This window comes from Doryrhamphus excisus, chromosome 15, assembly GCF_030265055.1.
Source record: "Doryrhamphus excisus isolate RoL2022-K1 chromosome 15, RoL_Dexc_1.0, whole genome shotgun sequence".
In the NCBI taxonomy this organism is placed as follows: Eukaryota; Metazoa; Chordata; class Actinopteri; order Syngnathiformes; family Syngnathidae; genus Doryrhamphus; species Doryrhamphus excisus.
Window position 1 is genome coordinate 4,297,233 of NC_080480.1, and position 25,910 is coordinate 4,323,142.

The window sequence follows — 25,910 nt, forward strand, 5'->3', positions numbered from 1 at the left end:
GAGGACACACTTGAACAGTGGGTTGTTGAACAAAGAGCAGCAAGTATCTATTAATAAAGTTTGACTGACCTATCTGACTGTTTTGTTGACATTCCCTTTAGCGCGGCACCATCTAATGGTTGCATAACGTAACTACAGCCTCTACTGTAGCGCCTTATAATGCGGTGCGCCTTATGTATGGAAAAAGTTTTAAAATATATCATTCATTGAAGGTGCGCCTTATAACACGGTGCGCCGTATGGTGCGGAAAATACGGTAACTTAAATTAAAATTTAAAAAACAGTAAAAAAAACTAACTTAAATTATATTAGGATAAAAATTTAAATTAAAAAAACAATGAAAAACAAACTTAAATTATATTAGGATAAAAATGTAAATTAAAAAAACAATAAAAAACAAACTTAAATTATATTAGGATAAAAATTGTAATTAAAAAACAATAAAAAAACAAACTTAAATTATATTAGGATAAGAATTTTGATTAAAAAAAACAAACTTAAATTATATTAGGATAAAATGTAAATTTAAAAAACAATAAAAAAACGTGCGTTCTTTCTCATACACACACACACACACACACACACATTGACTGACTCAGCCGACATTCTTAGATGTGAAAGAAAATGTAATCAACTGTCTGTAAATGCAGACGTAACGAGAATCAAGTGTATTTTTCTACTGTCTGCACAGAAAGCAATGCAAAGCTTTCTAGACTCTATTGTCTCCAGAGGCAAAAATAGTCTTTTTATTATTTTTTTTTATCCCATAAGACGTTTGCTGTGTGTAGCTTATCACTGGGGCGTGCCTGCAACTATTTCATATAGGTTGTGTAATTTATATTGGGATAAAAATTTAAATTTAAAAAACTAACTTAAATTATATCAGGATAAAAATTAAAATTTAAAAAACTAACTTAAATTATATTAGTTTTTTTTAATTTTTATCCTAATATAATTTAAGTTTGTTTTTTATTGTTTTTTTTAATTTAAATTTTTATCCTAATATAATTTAAGTTAGTTTTTTTACTGTTTTTTAAATTTTAATTTAAGTTAGTTTTTTTAATTTTAATCCTAATATAATTTAAGTTAGTTTTTTAAATTTTAATCCTAATATCATTTAAGTTAGTTTTTTAAATTTTAACCCTAACTTAAATTATATTAGGATTAAAATTTAAAAAACTAACTTAAATTAAAATTTAAAAAACAGTAAAAAAAACTAACTTAAATTATATTAGGATAAAAATTTAAATTAAAAAAACAATGAAAAACAAACTTAAATTATATTAGGATAAAAATGTAAATTAAAAAAACAATAAAAAACAAACTTAAATTATATTAGGATAAAAATTGTAATTAAAAAACAATAAAAAAACAAACTTAAATTATATTAGGATAAGAATTTTGATTAAAAAAAACAAACTTAAATTATATTAGGATAAAATGTAAATTTAAAAAACAATAAAAAAACGTGCGTTCTTTCTCATACACACACACACACACACACACACATTGACTGACTCAGCCGACATTCTTAGATGTGAAAGAAAATGTAATCAACTGTCTGTAAATGCAGACGTAACGAGAATCAAGTGTATTTTTCTACTGTCTGCACAGAAAGCAATGCAAAGCTTTCTAGACTCTATTGTCTCCAGAGGCAAAAATAGTCTTTTTATTATTTTTTTTTATCCCATAAGACGTTTGCTGTGTGTAGCTTATCACTGGGGCGTGCCTGCAACTATTTCATATAGGTTGTGTAATTTATATTGGGATAAAAATTTAAATTTAAAAAACTAACTTAAATTATATCAGGATAAAAATTAAAATTTAAAAAACTAACTTAAATTATATTAGTTTTTTTTAATTTTTATCCTAATATAATTTAAGTTTGTTTTTTATTGTTTTTTTTAATTTAAATTTTTATCCTAATATAATTTAAGTTAGTTTTTTTACTGTTTTTTAAATTTTAATTTAAGTTAGTTTTTTTAATTTTAATCCTAATATAATTTAAGTTAGTTTTTTAAATTTTAATCCTAATATCATTTAAGTTAGTTTTTTAAATTTTAACCCTAACTTAAATTATATTAGGATTAAAATTTAAAAAACTAACTTAAATTAAAATTTAAAAAACAGTAAAAAAAACTAACTTAAATTATATTAGGATAAAAATTTAAATTAAAAAAACAATGAAAAACAAACTTAAATTATATTAGGATAAAAATGTAAATTAAAAAAACAATAAAAAACAAACTTAAATTATATTAGGATAAAAATTGTAATTAAAAAACAATAAAAAAACAAACTTAAATTATATTAGGATAAGAATTTTGATTAAAAAAAACAAACTTAAATTATATTAGGATAAAATGTAAATTTAAAAAACAATAAAAAAACGTGCGTTCTTTCTCATACACACACACACACACACACACACATTGACTGACTCAGCCGACATTCTTAGATGTGAAAGAAAATGTAATCAACTGTCTGTAAATGCAGACGTAACGAGAATCAAGTGTATTTTTCTACTGTCTGCACAGAAAGCAATGCAAAGCTTTCTAGACTCTATTGTCTCCAGAGGCAAAAATAGTCTTTTTATTATTTTTTTTTATCCCATAAGACGTTTGCTGTGTGTAGCTTATCACTGGGGCGTGCCTGCAACTATTTCATATGGGTTGTGTAATTTATATTGGGATAAAAATTTAAATTTAAAAAACTAACTTAAATTATATCAGGATAAAAATTAAAATTTAAAAAACTAACTTAAATTATATTAGTTTTTTTTAATTTTTATCCTAATATAATTTAAGTTTGTTTTTTATTGTTTTTTTTAATTTAAATTTTTATCCTAATATAATTTAAGTTAGTTTTTTTTACTGTTTTTTAAATTTTAATTTAAGTTAGTTTTTTTAATTTTAATCCTAATATAATTTAAGTTAGTTTTTTAAATTTTAATCCTAATATCATTTAAGTTAGTTTTTTAAATTTTAACCCTAACTTAAATTATATTAGGATTAAAATTTAAAAAACTAACTTAAATTAAAATTTAAAAAACAGTAAAAAAAACTAACTTAAATTATATTAGGATAAAAATTTAAATTAAAAAAACAATGAAAAACAAACTTAAATTATATTAGGATAAAAATGTAAATTAAAAAAACAATAAAAAACAAACTTAAATTATATTAGGATAAAAATTGTAATTAAAAAACAATAAAAAAACAAACTTAAATTATATTAGGATAAGAATTTTGATTAAAAAAAACAAACTTAAATTATATTAGGATAAAATGTAAATTTAAAAAACAATAAAAAAACGTGCGTTCTTTCTCATACACACACACACACACACACACACATTGACTGACTCAGCCGACATTCTTAGATGTGAAAGAAAATGTAATCAACTGTCTGTAAATGCAGACGTAACGAGAATCAAGTGTATTTTTCTACTGTCTGCACAGAAAGCAATGGAAAGCCTTCTAGACTCTATTGTCTCCAGAGGCAAAAAAAAAAAAAGTATTTTTTATTATTTATTTTTTTTATCCCATAAGACGTTTGCTTCGTGTAGCTGTGTAGCTTATCACCGGGGCGTGCCTGCAACTATTTCATACGGGTTGTGTAATTTAACACCTGACTGCAATCCACGTGTAGCTGCAGATTGAACAAAGGACGCCATACAAGGCTGGGCGATATGATGCATACGCTGATAAAGTGTATGCATGCATAAAGAAATATTCCATAGGATGTTTTTTGATTCAGTTGTGTGGCTGCCTGAAAGGGGAAGTTGTTTTATATTTATGGTGTAAAAAATGTATACATGCAAAGCAACCAAATTGAAAGAAATTCAGAGGTTTTTGCTTTTCTTCCCGTCGCTTACAAATGCCAGTAACGTGGAGAAACGGCGCCAAAGTAACACAGAAGGTGTTTTGTTATTAATATAATATTGCAGAATTGTGCAGTTTACTGTTTAGGCTGTACATTGTTGTTCATATGCAATGACAATAAAGGAAGTCTATCCATCTATCTAGCCATCTATCTAGCCGTGTAGCTATCTAGCCATCTATCTAGCCGTCTAGCTATGTAGCGTCTAGCTATCTAGCCATCTAGCCATCTATCTAGCCATCTATCTAGCTATCTAGCATCTATCTAGCCATCTATCTAGCTGTCTAGCTATCTAGCCATCGAGCATCTATCTAGCTCTTTAGCCATCTAGCATCTATCTAGCTCTCTAGCCATCTAGCTCTCTAGCCATCTAGCCATCTAGCTCTCTAGCCATCTATCTAGCCGTCCAGCTATCTAGCCGTCTAGCTATCTAGCCATCTATCTTGCCGTCTAGCTATCTAGCCATCTATCTAGCTGTCTAGCATCTATCTAGCCGTCTAGCTGTCTAGCCGTCTAGCTGTCTAGCCGTCTAGCCGTCTAGCCATCTAGCCGTCTAGCCATCTAGCCGTCTAGCCATCTAGCCATCTAGCCGTCTAGCTATCTAGCCATCTATCTAGCTATCTAGCATCTATCTAGCCATCTAGCTATCTAGCCATCTATCTAGCTATCTAGCATCTATCTAGCCATCTATCTAGCCATCTAGCTATCTATCTAGCTATCTGGCCATCCATCCATCCAGGCCATGGATGTCAAGCCATTTTGTTCAAGTGGAGATCCCAGATGTTATTCTATGCGTAGCTTCCCTGGTCTATCATGAACCCTTCCTGTTCTTACAATGTTGGAAGGAGTCTGCGTCCATGAGTCTCACCGGGTTCCATTACTGGGTTTGAGCTGAGATCCTTTTCCCAAGTGGAGGAGTTTAAAGACCTCAGGTTGTGGCGACATCGATAGGTGGATTGGTTTGTTGGTGGCTGCAGAGATGCAGACTCTGGATCAGCTGGTTCTTGTGCTGAAAGACTACGATCTACCAGTTGATGGATGGTTCTATTCCCACTATGGATCGTGACTGAATGGACAAGAGTACAAGTCTTTGAAATGAATGGGTTCCCCTTTTGAGAGAGGGAACGTCCACATTGGAGAAGACTAGGTTTCTGGGAACGCCTCGGGAGCTTATCGAAACTGGGAATAAGACGGATACATGGATAGAAGGAACACTCTCCATTGATTTTATTCAGTTTGCCGTGTTTTAAAACCTCTGGCCGGTGTTGTCGGATCGAAATCGCCAAAGGGAGGCATCTGCCACCTCGATAAACATCGCCTCGTCACTCCAACTGTCAACCCGGTTTGATGAATGTCACTCAAACAATGTATCAAATGTATCGGAGTTGTATTTAGTCCTTTCCGAATCTTTGTTTTCCTTCCATGCATGTGACTTTTTTGATGGCTGCTGTCATTTGAAGGAGACCGCAAACCAACCAAAAAAAAACAAAAAAACTGATATTTACTAGGGTCATTTAGGCAATTGAATCTGATGCAATACAAGTGTCGACTGAAGGTGTGTTGATATAATCTGTTTATTATGCAGGATCCAAAATCCTTCTAATAAGTCCTCTCACGGGTTTACGGAATAATGGGTGCTTTGGCCGAGACGATGTACGCCAGGTAAAGAATATTAAGTGTACTACAAGTCGTGTGTGTGTGTGTGTGTGTGTGTGTGTGTGTGTCTTTGACCCACAGGCATCTTGCAAAGTGTCAGATGAGAACATTAAGAAGCAAGGAGTCCTTTGTCACCATTAAGCGTGCCTCATTCTATTGACTAGAAAGAACCGAAGCTTCCGAGCTTTATCTGAACTCTTTTTCATTTAACAACACATGGGGGGACAAATCCATCTGGGCTTTTCATTTGGATGTTTGGACCGCTTCATGTACTAGATGACCGTTAAATTCTGTGTCCCCCCCCCCCCTCCCAGAGTGGATGGAAGTTCTGAGTGTCCCATAATAAATATAGATAAGTCATATAAAACGCACTAAAGTTGATGTAGATCCATCTTAATAAATCAGGTGTTGGACTAAACAATGCACCTCTCATATCATCTCTTATGTACTTTGGTACGTGATTAGAATTAAAATTAAAATTAAAAAACTAACTTAAATTATATTAGGATAAAAATTCAAATTTTAAAAAAACTAATTTAAATTATATTAGGATTAAAATAAAAAAACTAACTTAAATTATATTGGGATTAAAATAAAAAAAAATACCTTAAATTAAAATAAAAAAAAAACAATTAAAAACGAACTTAAATTATATTAGGATAAAAATTTAAATAAAAAAAACAACAAAACAAACTTAAATTATATTAGGATAAACATTTTAATAAAAACAATAAAAAACAAACTTAAATTATATTAGGATAAAAATTTAAATTAAAAAAACAATTTAAAAAAATAAGGTAAATTATATTAGGATAAAAATTGAAATGAAAAAAACAATAAAAAACAAACTTAAATTATATTAGGATATAAATTTTAATTAAAAAAACAAACTTAAATTATACTAGGATAAAAATTCAAATTAAAAAAACAATTAAAAACAAACTTAAATTATATTAGGATAAAAATTCAAATTAAAAAAACAATTAAAAACAAACTTAAATTATATTAGGATAAAAATTCAAATTAAAAAAACAATTAAAAACAAACTTAAATTATACTAGGATAAAAATTAAAAAACAACAAGAAGAACAAATGTAACAGTGACTGATTGTAAAAGTACCAGATGGAGGGGTAGGCTTTAATAAGCTTTGCTTCTTCCTACTCCTTTTGGACATGTGGAACTGTGAACTGATTATGGGATGCATTCAATTGTAATCTGATGCATGTTCAAATGAAATACAACCATTACCATTAATTTTATACTCTGTGGGTGGAATAAATGAAAACAGATTGTTTTGGCAGGAAGCACAAATCAAAGGAAATAGGTGCAGATTCTGGAAGATCTAAGAAGTTCTCTGTGCCGGTTATTGTGTGTAGCTGCTCTATAGGACAGCACAACTCAATACAAAGGGTGGAAAAATGAGCATAATAGCTTTTTAACGTCCCTTTTGGTTTACCAGTTTGACGTGGGTTACTTAGTACACCAATGGTTCGTTCCTTTTCCGGGACATTCCTAATGGTTATACTGGTTTTGTGCAATAGTTTCCATTGATCAGCTGCAAGGTTTCCGTGTTGTTTTCACCATTAAATGCAGTCTACACAAAGTGGCCGCCGATAGACTAATTGATCTGCACTGATTGATCTACATTTCACAAGGAAGTGAAATGGATTTTCTTGAGCAGGAAGAGGAACGGCGTGGATATGCGCCAGATTGCCTCGACAACGAGATGCCGAATGTCGTTTTGATCCTGAATGAGTGCGATCCCGTCATACGCACACAAACTGCAGGCTATGACAAAAAGCCTCTTTGCAAACACGCGTCCTCTGCAATCGTGACTCATCCTCTTCTTAACACGCGCATACAAATGATACGTACGTATATACAGTACACACACACTGAAAAACACACACTGAAACACACACACTCACACAGTGCATGCATGCATAGGCTGCGTTCAAAGGATGTCTCGCCGTTAATAGCTCACCGGCTACATGCGTGACATAAAGTCAAAAAGGATGAAAGCCCAAACTGAAAAGGACACCCAACGCTGGAGCCTCAATACCTTAAAAAAGCATAGATAATAGATGCTAATCAGTTAATAGCACCCTCTGCTCGCTCCCGCTTTTGAATTGTTAACTAATTAACTTTTTCATTTCCATGTTTCACTCAGCCATGTAGCGCACATTAAGACCCGTTTATCCTCCCGCAGAAAAGTAGCGGATAAAAGACCCGTGTTGGTGTAGCATCATCCAGACCAGTTGTTTTCCTGGGTAGAACCAAGTTTATTAGGTTATTTTTAATTTTAGAAAATTCTAAAAACTTTTTTTGTAATATGCATTTTTTATGATTATTATTAAATGTTTTTAAGAGTAAAAAAAATAATTAAAAGTAATTTATTTTACATTTATTTTACAAATATTTATAAATACAACAAAAAATAATTTAACTGAACAATAAAGGTGATTTAAATAAATAGTATTCCACATTTAATGCAATAAATAATACAAAAATATTATTAAAAAATTAACTCATTCTAACTTTTTTGTGTAATATACCATTATGATTATTAAATGTTTTTAAAAAAATAATTAAAAGTAATTTATTTTACACAAATTTATGAATATAATTAACAAATAATGCAATTTAACGGAACAATAAAGGTAATTTAAATAAATAGTATTCCCTCATTTAATGCAATAAATAATACAAAAATACAAACATATTAATAGAAAATTAACTCATTCTAACTTTTTCGTGTAATATGCCATTGATTATTATTAAATGTTTTAAGAGTAAAATAAATAATTAAAAGTAATTTGTTACATTTATTTTACAAATATTTATGAATATAATTTAAATATAATGCAATTTAACGGAACAATAAAGGTAATTCAAATAAATAGTATTTCCACTTTTAATGCAATAAATAATACAAAAATATTAAATTAACTCATTCTAACTTTTTTGTGTAATATGCCATTATTATGCTTATTATTAACTTTTTTAAAAGTTAAAAAAATAATTAAAATTTATTTGACATTTATTTTACAAAAAAATATGAATATAATTAAAAAATAATGCTATTTAACTGAACAATAAATGTAATTTAAATAAATAGTATTTCCAAATTTAATACAATAAATAATATATAAAAATACAAAAATATTAATAGAAAATTAAGTATAACTATAAAAGAACACTCAAATACACAGTGCGCTTGAACGCCTCATCAGCGCAGGGCTCGCAGTGCTTATTAGGAGCAGGAAAGGACACAGAAACTGAGTTGTTCATTGTTATGTGTGTGTTTTATGAACAAATAAATCACAGTTGAAAACAAATCAAGTATTCACTCGGCAGAATCTGCCTATAGTGTCCCTCTATAAAAGAGTTTTTTTTTGTGTGTTTGTATTTTTGGGCCATAAGATAAAGAAATACAAATGCAAATCCGGTCCGGTTTGTTTATTTCCGTTTTTTTAGCATGTCTGTGCTTCACTCTCATTAGAGAAAAATCGTGTACCTCTGTCTCACTTTGTTGTCTCCTCATCGTATCGAAAAAAAAAATGGCCGTTACATTGTGAAAATGTCTAAAAAACGTCATGAATTTGTATTATGATATGATTTAAAATGAAGTAATAGTCATGCACAGAGGAAAATGGCTACATTTAACGCACATTATGCTCTCAGGTCTCATTCCGATTGCTAAGTGCCACTTGCTAAGAGCTTATTTTCTCACAATCGATGAAAACACTAACTTTTTTTTTTATTTTTTCCACAATGAAATGCACCCAGGTACTAAATAGTTTCATGCGCCATTGCCCTCCATTTTGTCATTGTGATGATTAGAATAGCTTTTCTCCCTCGGGGGGGTGGGGGGGGCTGCCGACATCAAATTGCAGCCCTTTGGTTAGCACAACAAAAAGAATCCCCAACACAAAAAGCGAAAGAGTTTGTCAAAAAGGGGAAGAAAGACGGTGAGCTTGATAAACTTGGAAAGCGCTAACGTCGGGTACAGACGAAGGATGAAAGATGAGCGTTTGATAAGAATCGGTATCGACACAGAGCGACAGGCGTAGCGATGAGTAGTGACAGGAAGGGGAGGGGTTTTTGAAGAGGCGGCGAAGACGACGCGCTAACAGGTGAGAGGCGGAAATGGAAAATCTGGCTAACTAATTTTTAAGGTGGAAGCCGCGATTGATGCTGGGGGGGTGTATGACATGACTAGACGTCCGCTCATGTGCTGGGGGTGGGGGTGGGTGGAGGGCGGTCGTCAACATTCAGGTTCACCATGATGACCGACATTTATAGTCCCGTGATTGACACATGCTAGTGGTGCTACAGTCCATGTCAAACATCATCAAAAACTTTCAACTTTCATGACTCGGAATGGGATTCGGACTTTAGTCTATCTTGAAAATACTTTATAAAATGTGTCCCCCTTTATAAAAAAAAAGACTCAACCTCATCAAATGCATCTATAAACAAAAAAAATCATACATCCAGTTGTGACCTAACCTATAGGGGTGCTATATCACATCTAGAGGGCTCTAGTGTTAAAAAAAAAAGTATTTTAGAAGGTTATAAACACGGTGGTCAACACGGTGGTCGAGTGGTTAGCATGCAGATCTCACAGCTAGGAGACCAGGGTTCAATTCCACCCTCGGAATTTCCATGTTCTCCCCGTGCATGCGTGGGTTTTCTCCTGGTACTCCGGTTTCCTCCCACATTCCAAAAACATGCTAGGTTAATTAGCGACTCCAAATTGTCCATAGGTATGAATGTGAGTGTGAATGGTTGTTTGTCTATATGTGCCCTGTGATTGGCTGGCCACCAGTCCAGGGTGTACCCCGCCGCTCGCGCCAAGACAGCTGGGATAGGCTCCAGCATACCCATGACCCTTGTGAGGAAAACGCAGTAGAAAATCTCTCTATTCCCTGAGAGATTACTGTATGTCTTGGACAATACTACATCTATATAGTACTATACTCGGTACCGGAAGTATGATCGTCCATTACACTGGGTGTGTTTTTGATGCGTACACGCTGCAGCTGACATCCTTTTTGTTGTGACACCGCATGTCGTGCGCCTCGATGGAGCTCGGCGCTAGATTTGTTTTTATACAGTACTGTCATGAATTTGTGACTCATGCTGTCTCGTAGTGAGAGATTTTCATCTTGTCTTTGAATTGCTCGCAGTTGCAGCCCCCCCCCCCCTTTTTTTTTGAATCACCGGGATCTGTGCTTGTTTCCTTCATGGAAGTCTGACTGCATGCATATCAAACATGGTGGAATAGTATTAGAACATGTGACTGACTGCTCAGGCGTGTCCGACTACATTGATGTTTTGATTAGCACCGAATGTCTGTTCTAAGACAGGATGGGGAAACGGAATGTAATGGTTTAATTTCATTTGAACATGCATCAGATTACAATTGAATGCATCACGTAATCAGTTCACAGTTCCACATGTCCAAAAGGAGTAGGAAGAAGCAAAGCTTATTAAATCCTACCCCTCCTTCTGGTACTTTTACAATCAGTAACTGTTACATTTGTTCACTTCCTGCTTTTCTAATATAATTTTAATTTATTTTAATTTTATTGAATAATTTTGCATTGTTCAATATTGAAATATTTCTGGCCACCTTATGTTGAAAAATTTGTAATTTGTTCACTTCCTGCTTTCCTAATATGATTTTTATTTATTTTAATTTTACTTAATTTTTATTTATTGATTTTATTTTTTTAATTATTTTTTTTTATCACGTACCGAAGTACGAGGTGATATGACCATACAATGACTTTTCTGATTGAGAACAAAATTTTGCTTTGTTCAATATTGAAATATTTCTGGCCACCTTATGTTGAAAATTTGTCATTTGTTCACTCCCTGCTTTCCTAATATAATTTAATTTATTTAAATTTTATTTAATTTTATTGATTTATTTAAATTTTATTTAATTATATTTTTTTTTTACTTAATTTTATTTTTTTTACTTAATTTTATTAACTTTTATTTATTAATTTTATTTTTTTATTATTATGTTTTTTTCATCACGTACCGAAGTACGAGGTGATATGACCATACAATGACTATTCTGATTGAGAACTGAACAAAATTTTGCTTTGTTCAATATTGAAATATTTCTGGCCACCTTATGTTGAAAATGTGTAATTTGTTCACTTCCTGCTTTCCTAATATAATTTTAATTTATTTTCATTGTATTTAATTTTATTTATTCGTTTTAGTTTTATTATGTTTTTTTACTTAATTTTATTAATTTTTATTTATTTTATTTTTTTAATTATTTTTTTTTTATCACGTACCAAAGTACACGGTTATATATATATATATATATATACGTATATATACTCTTCATCCTTGTATTTAGCAAACATCAACTGCTTGTATTGTTTCTTTAATTGGCTCATTGTTTAAATATTTGGTTATTACAGATTGAATAGAAATAATATTTAATAATTTGAACGGATGACATTGAATGCTACATGTTATTACAGTTCTTTCCTTAACCCCAGTGGCGCTCATACATGGTTCGAGAGGATTAGCATCATGGTCATCCTGCTCAACTGCGTGACGCTGGGAATGTACCAACCCTGCGAGAACATCGACTGCACCTCGGACCGCTGCCAGATACTCCAGGTAAGACGAAGCGCTCATATTAGCATGATAGCATCGATGAATTAGCTTTACGGTATAGAAAACACATCAAGTCGGCTTCCTCTGCCAGTGACACGAAAAGAATCCGCATTGATGATCTTTGAATCCGAGATCCATTTGTGCTGAGGTGCCATATCTTCCCGCTTTAATGTTTGCTCCCACATCCTACACAAACGCTCCCTTCCTTTTCTTCTGGCCTTTGCTTCTCTAACAAGCGCCATTGGTCTCCTGAGGTATCGTGTGAGGTCCTCTTCCGCTGGCTGCTAATGGCAATGCTAGGGTTTTTTTTTTTTTTTTTGCTGACGATGCTTACCTAGTTAAGGGTGGCCCTTTTGTGCTCTTTTTGTGAAGTAGAGTCTCTTTAAGAAAATAAATCAACACAGGGATAGATTGTGGAATCTGCAGACACGGCAAAAAAAACACAAAAAACACAAAAAAAAAACTTCAAATTGAGATCCTTGAACTTTGACGCTACTAGCTGCTGTAACTTATAAACAAACAAAGTTTGCTAGAAAGTTAGCGTCCCAGCAGCTGCTTGGAGCGTGTGCCTGAATACAGCGCACCTTGCTGGGGCCACACTAATGATAATCCATTATGACAAATCAACAGGTACAACAAATATTTAAGTACTTACATTCAATTGTGGACACATTACAGTCAAATCTAAATTTTATGTTATTTAATAGACACTGCAGGAAGCAAAAAAAAAACAAAATATCAAGGAACTCTCCCAATATTTTTTTTATTGAGTAATGGAAGTCTAAAGGTGAATATAGGGGTGCTATTTCATGTCTAGAGGGCTCTAATAATGTTAAACCGTATTTACAAGGTCATAAGTAAGGTTTTCTATGCTTTATGCAAATATTTCATTTATTAATAAGGAATCAGCTGCACGGCGGTTGAGTGATTAGCACGAAGACCTCACAGCTAGAAGACCTGAGTTCGATTCCACCCTCCGCCATTTCTGTGTGGAGTTTGCATGTTCTCCCCGTGCATGTGTGGGTTTTCTCGGTAAAGTAAAGATGTCGGTAATGTTACTATATTGGGTCACAGGAGTGTAAAGGTGACTATAGGGATGCTATTTCATGTCTAGAGGGCTCTAATGTAAAAAAGTCTATTTGGAAGTTCATAAACGTTAATGTGCAGGGCTCACAGGTAGGAGTTCAATTCCACCGTCGGCCATCTCTGTGTGGAGTTTGCATGTTCTCCCCGTGCATGCGTGGGTTTTCTCCGGGTACTCCGGTTTCCTCCCACATTCCAAAAACATGCTAGGTTAATTAGCGACTCCAAATTGTCTATATGTGCCCTGTGATTGGCTGGCCCCGAAGACAGCTGGGATAGGCTCCAGCATACCCATGACACTTGTGAGGATAAGCGGTAGAAAATGAATGAATGAATAATAAGGAATCCTACTTTGCGAAAATTCACTTCTCACAGTTGAGTGTAGGACCGATTAACAGTGATAAATGAGGGAGTACTATAAAGTACTATATACAGTAGAGTATAGTATTGTGGGCTATTTAAGGACATGAATTGTCGAGCTGTGATTTATTTTTTTGAGGTTTTTTGTGTGTGTAATTGATGCAAAAGTAAGATTTTCTTTATAAAACGGACTTCCAATCAGGACTTTCTTTTACGACAACTAATGGCGGAGAGATTGTTTAATGCTAATATTTGTTTTGATAAATCTCTTATTTGCACATTTAACCGAAAGCGACGCCATTATATCCCTCAAAGTGTTTCTGTGACCTATTTCCTCCATCCTCTTCCTCCTCTCCTCTCCCAAATGGCATTGCATGAGGTTAGCATCCATAGCAGCTCCCGTTTCACATCATGAAAAGGGGCCCTTGACACACGACACCCTCGCCAGCCGCCCGCCCGCCCCTTTTACAAATCATGTCGATGATTAAACCTGATAGGCTGACTGAGAAAGAAGCTGGCGGCGGCGACAAATAACGACAATGAATTCATTCCGCGTTCTTTTCACCGGGAGCCGAGCGAAACACGGACCCGAGCGGGCGAGGCCAATGTCGAATTACGAGCGAGGGCTGCATTATTTATCAAAACATCATTTAAACAGCTTATGAGACTCATCTTCTTCTCCTTCTCTTTTTTTTTCCATTTGCAATCTGGAGAACTGTGTTGCTGTCAAACTGCTTGACTCAATTTGCATTCCGCTGGAGCTCGCACTTCATCAGGCCGACATCTCGACAAAACATCCACGCCATGATACAACGATTCAAAAACTATCCGACCTGATTGACTCCATTGAAAATATGTTTACTATTAAGGATGCTGAGGGAGAACCTGCAGAAGATGCAGAGGTAGACAATTGAGTATGGACAGGAAATAGTACCTCGTCTCTTTCATAGGAGCAGATCCCTTTGCATTAGGGCTTCTCAAATAAGGATAATTCTGTCCCTTGGGGGGGGGGTGATAATTGAGAGGGTCAAGGTTATCATCTTTATCCTTCATGATAGACGTCACAGCTGACCAAAATTGCAGCTGGTGTTAGTGTTAGCTTCTGGAATCAATTCAAAGGGGTGCATATACCTAAAAAAAAAATCAGAAAAAGACACAGAATTATTACAAAAATAATATTAATGGATTATATTTTATGGATTGTTTTTATTTAATTTTCATTTTTTTAAATTTTAGTTTTATTTAATTAATTTTTTCTTTGTTTCTTTATTTTATTTTTATTTAATAATTGAGAGGGTCAAGGTTATCATCTTTATCCTTCATGATAGACAGCCCACCATAATTGTGGCTGGTGTTAGTGTGAGCTTCTGGAATAATTTCAATAATTAAATTTTACCTCCTCCAAAAAATCTGAAAAAGACCCAGAATTATTACAATAATAATAATAATCTGTTATATTTTATGTATTTTTTATTTATTTTATTTTTATTATATATATATATATATATATATTTAATTATTTTTTTAGTTGTATTTAATTTATTTTTTTTATTTTGTTTTTATATTTTCAAGGCACCTAAGATGCTCCAGAAGGAAGTGAAGCCATTTTATTTTTAATTAATTAATTCATTAATTCATTAATTCAATCATTTATTCATTTTATTTTAATTTTATTTATTTTATATTTATGTTTTTTATTTTCAAGGCACCCAAGATGCTCTGGAAGGAAGTGATGCCATTATTTATTATTCAAGTGAAGCCATTTTATTTTTATTTAATTCATTAATTAATCTATTTTTTTTATTTATTTATTTTATTATGTATTTATTTATTTTATTTATTTTATATTTATTATTATTTTTTTTTTTCAAGGCACCCAAGATGCTCCAGAAGGAAGCGAAGCCATTGTTCATTCACTTCTCAGTCACACACTGCTGGTGGTGGTAATCTACATCTGTAGCCACAGCTGCCCTGCGATAGTCTAACAGAAGTGTGGCTCCGCCCTCTCTGAGCGCCAGATGGCATCAAATATGAACAACAATGTACAGTGTAAACAGTAAATTGCACAAATAATTTAAATAATTTTGAATAAATAATAATTATTTAAAGTATGTAGGGACTTTTTTTTACAATAAAAAAAATAACAGCATCACCGCCAGCTAGAATATATTACCATTGCTGATTTAGAAGACTGTATACATAAAATAATAATAAAAAAAACACTACATTAAAGAATAGGGACTCAGACTTGGACAAAAGATGTTGCGGTGCGACCACAACAGACAATAAACACACACCACTTCCTCATCCATTTACCTCTCGCTCCGGGCTCACGCTGCACACACCCATCTTGAAATTGTTTGTCAGCGCTGAGAGAGGAAAACTCTTCGCCGCGTGAAGCAGATAACTACTGGATGCCCCCGCCTCTTCCTGTTCCTGTTCCTGCACGCCGGTGCTCGGCGGCCCTGCCGGGGGGGTGACCATTGACGCTTTTGTTTGTCATTTATCTTCTGCCTGAAACCTTCCAAAGGTAATAATCGTAAAGTATTTGTGAGGAAAAAAAATGCCCCCCCCCCCCCCCCCCCCCCCCCCTGCAGCATGTGTATTGGCGCGGGCCATTTGTTGAATCCACAAACTCAATTGTCGGGGCGTGCTTACAGCTTAAAGCTACATTCCCTCGGCCCCGTACCATATATTAGCTCTTTTTGTGGGCTTAAACGATGATGGAATCAGCCGGCGATGGGGGGAGAATGCTCTAACTGGCAACAGCTGAGTGGTAATGTCACAGGGGGATGTGCTTACTCAAGCAAACTTTACTGCTGGCGTAGGGCGTTCACCTTGTGGGGCGGGAGATTCAGTGGAATATACTAGGTCTGTAATCTCAGCAATTCATCAAGCTCATTCGCTTGTGGCGGCCGACCAATCAGCTTCCTTTTGTGTGGAGATGCTTTGTTTTTTTTTATGCTTCAACAGATGCTGAAATAGCAGCCGTTTAAAAAAAAAAAAAAAAAAAAAAAACACTTTTGATTTCTCGTTTTTAGACTAGAACAGGGGTGGGCAAACTACGGCCCGGTGGCCACATCCGGCCCGCCAAGTGTTTGAATACGGCCCGCCCAATCTTTCCAAAGTATTTCATTTAAACTCAACATACAACCTGGCATCATGGTCTGAGCCAACCTTTTGATGGTTTTATCAATTTCGTTTTTTGACATGGTCTGTTGTTTACAAAGTGCTCCTGAAAAAAGGGACACAAGCACATAATAATAATAATAATTATTATTATTATTATTATAATTATTATATTATTAGATTCTTATAATTATTATTAGAACTATTATGATTATTATAATTATTATATTAATGCTAATTATTATATTAATTATATATAATATTATTGTTATATTTGCATATTTTACATAATAATAATATAATAATTATTATTGTAATTTTATTGTAATATAATATTTTATTATTTTTAAAATATTTAAATATAAAATAATAATAATAGCAGATTGCATGACAATTTTACAGATACAATAATACCAGGTGGACTGTTACGTGTAAAATATATAGTCTGCCCCCCCCCCCCCCCCCCCGTAAATTTTGTCATATCAATGCGGCCCGCCAGTCAAAAAGTTTGCCCACCCCTGGACTAGAATGATGCTTCGTCGTTTCTCAAATGACTCCAAAGTGTCGATATTTTCATGAATAATGTGGGAAAACTGCTATGCTAATGTTTTCACCTCAATGAACCGCAGCTCCCCAGTGATAGCAGCACTCGTGCTTCCCCAGACCGTGACGCTGCTGCTACCACGACCACATTTGACCACCTTTTTAGGAATGGAATATTGTCGTCATACAAATACCTTTTTCCAGCAAGGCTCATATATTAAAAATTATATTTTGTAAACTAACACATGTAGATATGCTGAAATGTTTTATATATATATTTTTTTAAAAAAATCAAATTTTTGTTCCTAATATTTAAACTTTTTTCTTAAATAATTTATATAAATTGTCTTGTCATAATATTTTGACTTTATTCCCATTTGTCACCCCAAACCTAATTTTTCAAAAATTATGTTTTATGTTTAATTTAACTTTAATATTTTTTCTTTAATATTTCACCTCTGCTACTAAATGGACATCATGGTAAGAGCTTTAAAATTATAAAATTGGGTCTTTTGCGACATTAGTCAGTGATTTTTTGTTATTATTTTATTCTTATTTACTTGATTATTTTTTATTACTGTTTGTTATTATGAATTACTTTTTTTTTATACTCTGTTCTAGTAAATCCCATTTTTTCTCTTCTAAGTTTTTGTTGACAACCTTCCCACAAAATGTTGACGTTAATCTCAACATAAAACATTTTTGTGTAATCTGATTTTTTGATTTTTTTTTTATCATATTACAACTTTGAAAAAAATATGTTCCTTTTTGTGTAATATTTCAATGCTTATACTATTTTTCCTCATAATACAACATTAGTCATAAAATTCTGATTATTTACTATTTTGATTTTTTGTTAATATTTTAAGTTTTTTAAATAAAATTACTATGGATTTTTTAATTTTAACAGTTTTTTAATTACATTATATTATAGTCAGTATAATTTATTAATTAGCCAAAAGAAAATTGAGGCGTAAAGTGGCAAGTGAGTCCAGTACTTGTGTTTATTTATCCACCAATGCCTGTGTTGACTCATTCTCACTGAGTACTTTGAAGTATATCCACCTGTCATTCCTGTATTGTCCCTTCAAAAGATACTGTAGTAAAAATGCTTGTTGAAATGTGAGGTGTGTACTCTCATCCTTTGAGATACTGTGATACAACACGGCGGCATTTCCAGTCACATGCGATGAGTAGATAGCAAAATATTTATCAAAGACCGCGTTTGGTGTGCATGCCACACAGCTTTGGGAACCGAATAAAGAACCCCCACACCCCCCGCCCGCCCCCCCTCCAGCACTCGTCATCATCAAAAAGCCAAATATTTGGCAAATCCTGCAGCCTGCTGGCTATGACATCTTTTGCTTCCACTACTACAATAGAGACGTTCCCTCCAATGACGTGGTGTATTAGACCCCTCTCACGCGGAGGGGTGCTGGAGCCTATCCCAGCTGTCTTGGGGCGAGAGACGGGGTACACCCTGGACTGGTGGCCAGCCAGCCAATCACAGGGCACATATAGACAAACAACCATTCACACTCACATTCATACCTATGGACAATTTGGAGTCGCCAATTAACCTAGCATGCATGTTGTAGGAATAATTTTACTTTATTTTAGTTTTATTGTGTGCAAGATTCATTGTTGTACACCCCAACCCCCCTCTCCCCAAGTGCACATTCATTCATTTTCTACCGCTTATCCTCACAAGGGTCATGGGTATGCTGGAGCCTATCCCAGCTGTCTTCGGGGCAAGAGACGGGGTACACACTGGACTGGTGGCCAGCCAGCCAATCACAGGGCACATATAGTCAAACAACCATTCACACTCACATTCATACCTATGGACAATTTGGAGTCGCTAATTAACCTAGCATGCATGTTGTTTGAATAATTTGGAATTGAACTCGGGTCGCCGAGCTGTGACGCCTGCATGCTAACCACTCCTCCGCCGTGCAGCCGCTAATAATATTCATTCATTCATTCATTTTCTACTGTTTATCCTCACAAGGGTGGAGCCTATCCCAGCTGTCTTTGGGCGAGAGGCGGGGTACACCTTGACTGACTGGTGGCCAGCCAATCACAGGGCACATATAGACAAACAACCATTCACACTCACATTCATACCTATGGACAATTTGGAGTCGCTAATTAACCTAGCATGTTTTTGGAATGCGGGAGGAAACCGGAAAACATGCAAACTCCACACAGAGATTGCCGAGAGTGGAATGAATCGAACTCGGGTCTCCTAGATGCGAGGCATGTGCGCTAACCACTCAACCATTGTGCAGCTCGATATTCTAATTGTGATTTTTGGTCCCCGTAGGCCTTTGATGCCTTCATCTACATCTTCTTTGCGTTGGAGATGGTGGTGAAGATGGTGGCTCTCGGCATCTTTGGTCGCCATTGTTACCTGGGAGACACGTGGAACAGGCTGGACTTCTTCATCGTCATGGCTGGGTAAAAACTGCTACACACACACAAATAGATTCACAGGAGATTAGAACCAGTGGTGCCACAAAAACTCCTGTCTGGACTGGGAAAGTACTGGTTTTTTTTGGGACTAGTTCCTTAGTGTAGAGTTCTACCTTTTCAAGGACGCAAGGATGATGCCGTAAATGGCATCGCTAATTGTGCGCTAGTGTGATGGATTAGCAAAGAAGAGGTCTAACGTCACACGAGGTCCAGATGAATCACATTAGTCTTCATTTCAACCGAAGCCAGGGTTGCCAGTTGTAGGTTTGTGTCTTCAAACCCTGGAGAGTCATGTTGGGCAAAACCGTTCATTTCAGTGAACCGGTCCATTCAGTAAAAAGACTCGTTCATTTCGGTCAATTGGTCGTTAGCTTGTGATCTGTGCATCGAATCGGTCAGCCGTGTCGAGTCAGTCTGTTCGATCATATTCACGTTCGTTCCGTGTGTCAGTCATGAACGAACGGGTCAAAAGAACTAGTTCTTTTTTTGTGAACGGAATGAACAAGGTCACAGACGGTGTCGGTCAATCTCTCAGTCTCGGTCTTTCAGCCAGCGACGATAGGATAAGACGTCAACGTAACGTAACGTCAATCACGCGGATAGTCCCGCCCTACGAAAGGAACGGCGAACTGACTCTCCAGCCAATCAAATAAAAGCATTTACAACTGAACAAACTTAACGGGTATTTTAGGGAGGTGACCTTGTTCATTCCGTTCACAAAAAAGAACTAATTCTTTTGACCCGTTCGTTCATAACCGACGCAATTACTCTTACATACTTTTTGCTGTAATACTTTATCTCTTTCGTTGTTATGACTCAAAAATATGCATATTTAAGCATGTTACGTCTTTTTTTTTGCCTAATTTCAACATTTTAAGAATAAAATTGAAGTAAAATAAGAAGTAATATAAGGTATTCAGAAGGCTAATTCAAAGTGATACTACTGTATGTAGTATTCAACACTGGTCATTGGCCAAAAACTTACCACTTCCACACAGAATGAGAAGACTGAAAGGTCATCTAATCATAATGTTACTGATACCTAGTGAACTCCATACTACATATAAGTTGTTTTTTGATATTTTTTGACTGAAAAAATATTATAAAATATTTTATAATAATGTATATATTATAAAAATATTATTTTTATAATATTTATAATAATTTATATATTATTATAAAAATATTCCATAGAAATCAGGAATCCTTCTTTGCTGAAATTGACTCAGGTCTGGAACCAGTGAACTGCAATAAACTGCAATAAAGGGATTAGTGTACAGTACTTTTTGCTGTAATACTTTATCTCTTTTGTTTTTGACTACAGCCTATTATGACTCAAAAATATGCATATTACGTATTTTTTTGCCTAATTTAAATATTTTATAAATACAATAAAAGTAAAATAAGAAGTAATATAAGGTATTCAGAAGGCTAATTCAAAGTGAAAACACTGGTCATTGGCCAAAAACTTACCACTTCCACACAGAATGAGAAGACTGAAAGGTCATTTAATCATAATGTTACTGATACCTAGTGAACTCCATACTACAAATAACTTGTTTTTTGATATTTTTTGACTGAAAAAATATTATTAAATATTTTATAATAATTTATATATTATTATAAATATTATTTTATAATATTTATGATATTTTATATATTATTATAAAATATAAAAATATGGCGACTCCAAATTGTCCATAGGTATGAATGTGAGTGTGAATGGTTGTTTGTCTATATGTGCCCTGTGATTGGCTGGCCACCAGTAAGTCCAGGGTGTACCCCGCCTCTCGCCCAAAGACAGCTGGGATAGGCTCCAGCACCCCTTGCAACCCTTGTGAGGAAAAAGCAATAGAAAATGAATGAATTAATGCGCAGCGGGCCACAATTGGCCCCTGGGCCACACTTTGGACACCCCCAGATGTACTTTTCCAGTGCAGCATAATGTAATGCAAATGCCGCAAGAAGTAAAGTGCTTTTTGTTCCAGGGGAACATCAACTTTAATGGACACTTTGAAGCTAGCGCACTGCTAATTTGACATTCAAGTCCCTGCAGCTTTGACGTTTTATTTTTTATTTTTTGGCAACTTCTTTATCTTGGCTGTCAAAGCCGGGTCTTCTCAAGTGGTCTTGCCCGGTCTAGAATCCTCCTGAGATGTTTCTGTTTTCAACATGCACACCATGCAATAGTGATGACGCAAGAAACAGAGCGGGAATATGAAATATGAGATATAATCCTAAGCAGGAGGGCCGTCTGCTAATTAGATGATGAAGATATATATGTAGATATGCTGAGATGTTTTATATATATTTCTCCCATTTTTGTTCCTAAATGTTTCTAATATTTAAACTTTTTTCTTAAGTAATTTCTTAAGTAACATTTTGACTTTATTCCCATTTTATTTCCATTTTCACCCCAACCTAATTTTCCAAAAATTATGTTTTTATAACTTCTAAAAAATAATATTTTTTCTTTAATATTTCACCCCCGCTACTAAACAGACATAATAGTAAGAGCTTATTCTTTTTTGACATTAGCGGGTAATTTTTTTGTTCATATTTTATTCTTATTTACTTGATTCATCTTTATTATTTATTATTATGAATTACTTTATTGTTATACTCCCTGCTGTTTTTTTTCCATTTATGTTGCTTTCTTCTTCAAGTTTTTGTTGACGACATTCCCACAAAATGTTGACGTTTATCTCCTAACATTAAAATTTTTTCTGTAATTTGATTTTTTTAAATTACAGAATTTTTTTTTTTTTATCATATTACAAGTTTGAAAAAAATATATTCCTTTTTGTGTCATATTTCAATGCTTATACAGTTTTTCCTCATAATATTACAACATTATTAGCATAAAATTCAGACTTTCTCATTAGCTTAATTTGGATTAATTTAGTATTTGAATTTTGTTGTTAATATTTAAAGTTTTTTAAATAAAATTACTATGGATTTTTTCAATTTTTGCAGTTTTTTTAATTATATTATAGTCACGGGCCATGAATAGTCAGTATGATTTATTAATTAGCCAAAAGAAAATTGAGGCGTAAAGTGACGAGTGATTCCAGTACTGGTGTTTATTTATCCAACAATGCCTGTATTTACTCATTCTCACGGAGTACTTTGAAGTATATCCACCTGTCATTCCTGTATTGTCCCTTCAAAAGATACTGTAGTAAAAATGCTTGTTGAAATGTGAGGCGTGTACTCACATCATTTGAGATACTACATCAGGATGATTGCATGAATGCAATTGGATGGCTTGTGCAGGGCATTGTGGGTGTGATGTGTAGAAGATGTTGTCACTCACAATCATCCACCCGGGTGACATAAAAAAAACCCCATGCAATATACGTGGCGTCATACGCCACGCAGGAAAGCAAACTATGTCCTCTTCGGCTTTAACGACTCCCTTTTCGACGCCGTAGCCCTTATTCAGGATCCCAGCTGCCCACGTTCAATTAGTGGAGCACGGATCCGCTTGTGTCGGGGGTGGGTGGAAATGGCTGGCCCCAAAACAACACTTTAGGCTCTTCTTGAGTCGGTGACATTTCCATCAAGCTGCAGTTGCGCCGAGCGACACTGTAACGTTTTAGCACAAAAGGCCGGGACTCGCACGGCGAAGCTAGTTGAAGCGCGCCCCCTCGGGGGGAGCCGTTCAGATAATGCTAGTGCTTAAATGGGAGAGCTGGCAATCTTACAGGTGATGGTGGGCAGAAAATGGCAGACAAAACAAGGAAGTGGAAAAATGATTAGCATCAAAGTCTGAGCTTGTAGTCCAGGTCACGAAACGGGGATGGCAGCCAATTAAGAGGACAGGAATTGGGGGTTTAGATCAGGGGTGTCCAAAGTGTGGCCCGGGGGCCATTGGTGGCACGCAGTTGTTAGTTTTTGGCCCGTTGCACATTCCAAATTAATATAATTCAGCAAAAAAAATAATTTTACTAGCAAACATACATTATTTAATATGGGAAAACAAACAAAACACTTGTAATGTTTCAAAAATTAAGTAAATTTTTAAGTAAAAAATTACAAGAATAAAATCTAAATATTATGGGAATAAAGTCAGGGAATAAAGAAAGTTGAACAGAAAAAATGCAATTTTACAGGATGAAAATTGAAATATTAAAATATAAAAGTTGTATTCAAAAGACTATTCAAAAACTCAAAAGACAAGAAATAAAATAATTTTACAATGATAAAATCAGAATATTATAAGGAAAAAAAATGTCATTTTAGTGGCATATTGAAGAATAAAACAAAATAAAGTTGTAATTTGGGGGAAAATTTAATTGTGAAAAAACAAATAAAAATGATAAATATAATAAACAATAACGGTATATAAGTATAAAAGTATATAAATAAATAAATAATATAATTAATATATATAATTAAATATTATAAATATAATAATAATTTGAATAATAATAATAAATAATTACTAATATAATAAAATATTAATAATAAAATATAATGTGTGTGAGTGTGATGAAAAATTATATAAATGTACATTAATAAAATAATATTTAGAAAGATTAATTAATAGAAAATAATATTTATAAGAAGAAAGCTGAAAAATAAAAAATGAAAAAAATGGAAAAAAACAGCTGCAATTGTACAAGAATAATGTCAAGATATTATGGCAATAAAGTCATCATTATGAGAAGAAATAATATTGAAATAATATGGTAAAGTCTATTAATATATAATATAAAAATATATAAAAATATGGATATAATAGTAAAATATAAATATAATATAAAAAATATAAAATATAAAAAAATAGCAGAAATGGGGGTAAAAAGCTGCAGTTTAAAAAAAAAAAAAATAGTGTATATAACTTCTCAGCATACATGTTGCTTTCCAAAATATCAAGTTGCATCCTTTCATTTTCATTTTTGACGATGTGGCCCTTGCTAGAAAGTTAGGACACCCCTTGCTTTAGACCAAATAATAACGTCTTACATAATAATAGCCGCAAGAATAAAAATGAGTTGCAGAGTTCCACCGGTGGGGCGGCACCATCGCAATTGCTCGGCTGGGGGATACAATTAGCGGCTCGAGCTGCCGCCTGTCAGCTGCGGGCTACGACGGTTCGAGTGCGACTGTCGCTGTCGACTGCATGAGTCAACGCCGGAGTGAAAAACTTCAGCATCTTTATGAGAGACAGGTTGCCATGTGTGTGTGTTGTCAAAAAGCCTGTAGATGTTATTAAACTGAGTGGGGGAAGCGGTGATGCTAATGGCGTCGTGCTGCCTCAACATTGTCACCCCCGGGGCAACGCGATGCTCGAGCACACACGGCAACACGGCGACGTTCAAGAATTCCAAGTTAATATGCAAACAAGTCCATATGGAATCGACCGTGGGTCCGAAAGGTGATTCTGTGACAATAAAAAACAGTCACGTCTTTTTCCCTTGAAAGCAGTTTAGCTTTAAGGCCACAAACCACTTAAGCCACGTTGCAGAAATGACTTGCCAACAGATGCCAGCTTTTAAGTGAGCCACAGCATCCTGCGGGCAACACTTGGAATAGAAATTAATCTTATTCTTCCCCCTCACCTCTCCTTCATGTAATTCCCTTTCCACTTCCTGTCGAGTGTTGCACACTTCCTATACTGCCGGGACAGGTGAGATTAGATCAAAAGACTGACCGCTGATGCCCAAAACGCAATCAGGGGGATATCTGGCGCATCTAAAGTCGTGCAGATGTCTATCTGGCGTGTTTTTCACCGCAGAAATATTAAACCGTTGTTGTTCGATTCTCTCCTTCGCTTTCAGCATGGTGGAATACTCCCTGGACTTGCAGAACATCAACCTGTCGGCCATTCGGACGGTGCGGGTGCTTCGTCCTCTAAAAGCCATCAACAGAGTGCCAAGTAAGGATATCTTATCATTTACCTTTATATCTAAATCAAACACACTGACTACTCATAAGTACCGTGGATGATGCGTTCACTGAACCCGCTGACGAAAAACCCGACGAGAGGTGCACACAAAAAATATATTTTGCAACGTTCAAGCACCACCATGTCATTAAAAAAAACGTGTAAAAAGATAGTTGTGCAATGGAAAAATAGTGGCAGTGATAACAGTCGTGATGGTTGGACACCAAATGATTTTTAG

At 34.4% G+C, this 25,910-nt stretch overlaps 1 protein-coding gene across 3 annotated transcripts in view; it reads left to right on the top strand.

Moving 5' to 3' along the window:
* cacna1ia (calcium voltage-gated channel subunit alpha1 Ia) overlaps positions 1-25,910 on the top strand; it is a 175,612-nt gene that overhangs the window by 79,331 nt on the left and 70,371 nt on the right. For all 3 annotated transcript variants that reach the window (XM_058050223.1, XM_058050225.1, XM_058050224.1), the window contains exons 3-5: positions 12,080-12,192; positions 19,631-19,764; positions 25,566-25,663. In XM_058050223.1, coding sequence (XP_057906206.1) covers positions 12,080-12,192; positions 19,631-19,764; positions 25,566-25,663 — 345 coding nt within the window. The remainder of the gene's footprint in view (positions 1-12,079; positions 12,193-19,630; positions 19,765-25,565; positions 25,664-25,910) is intronic.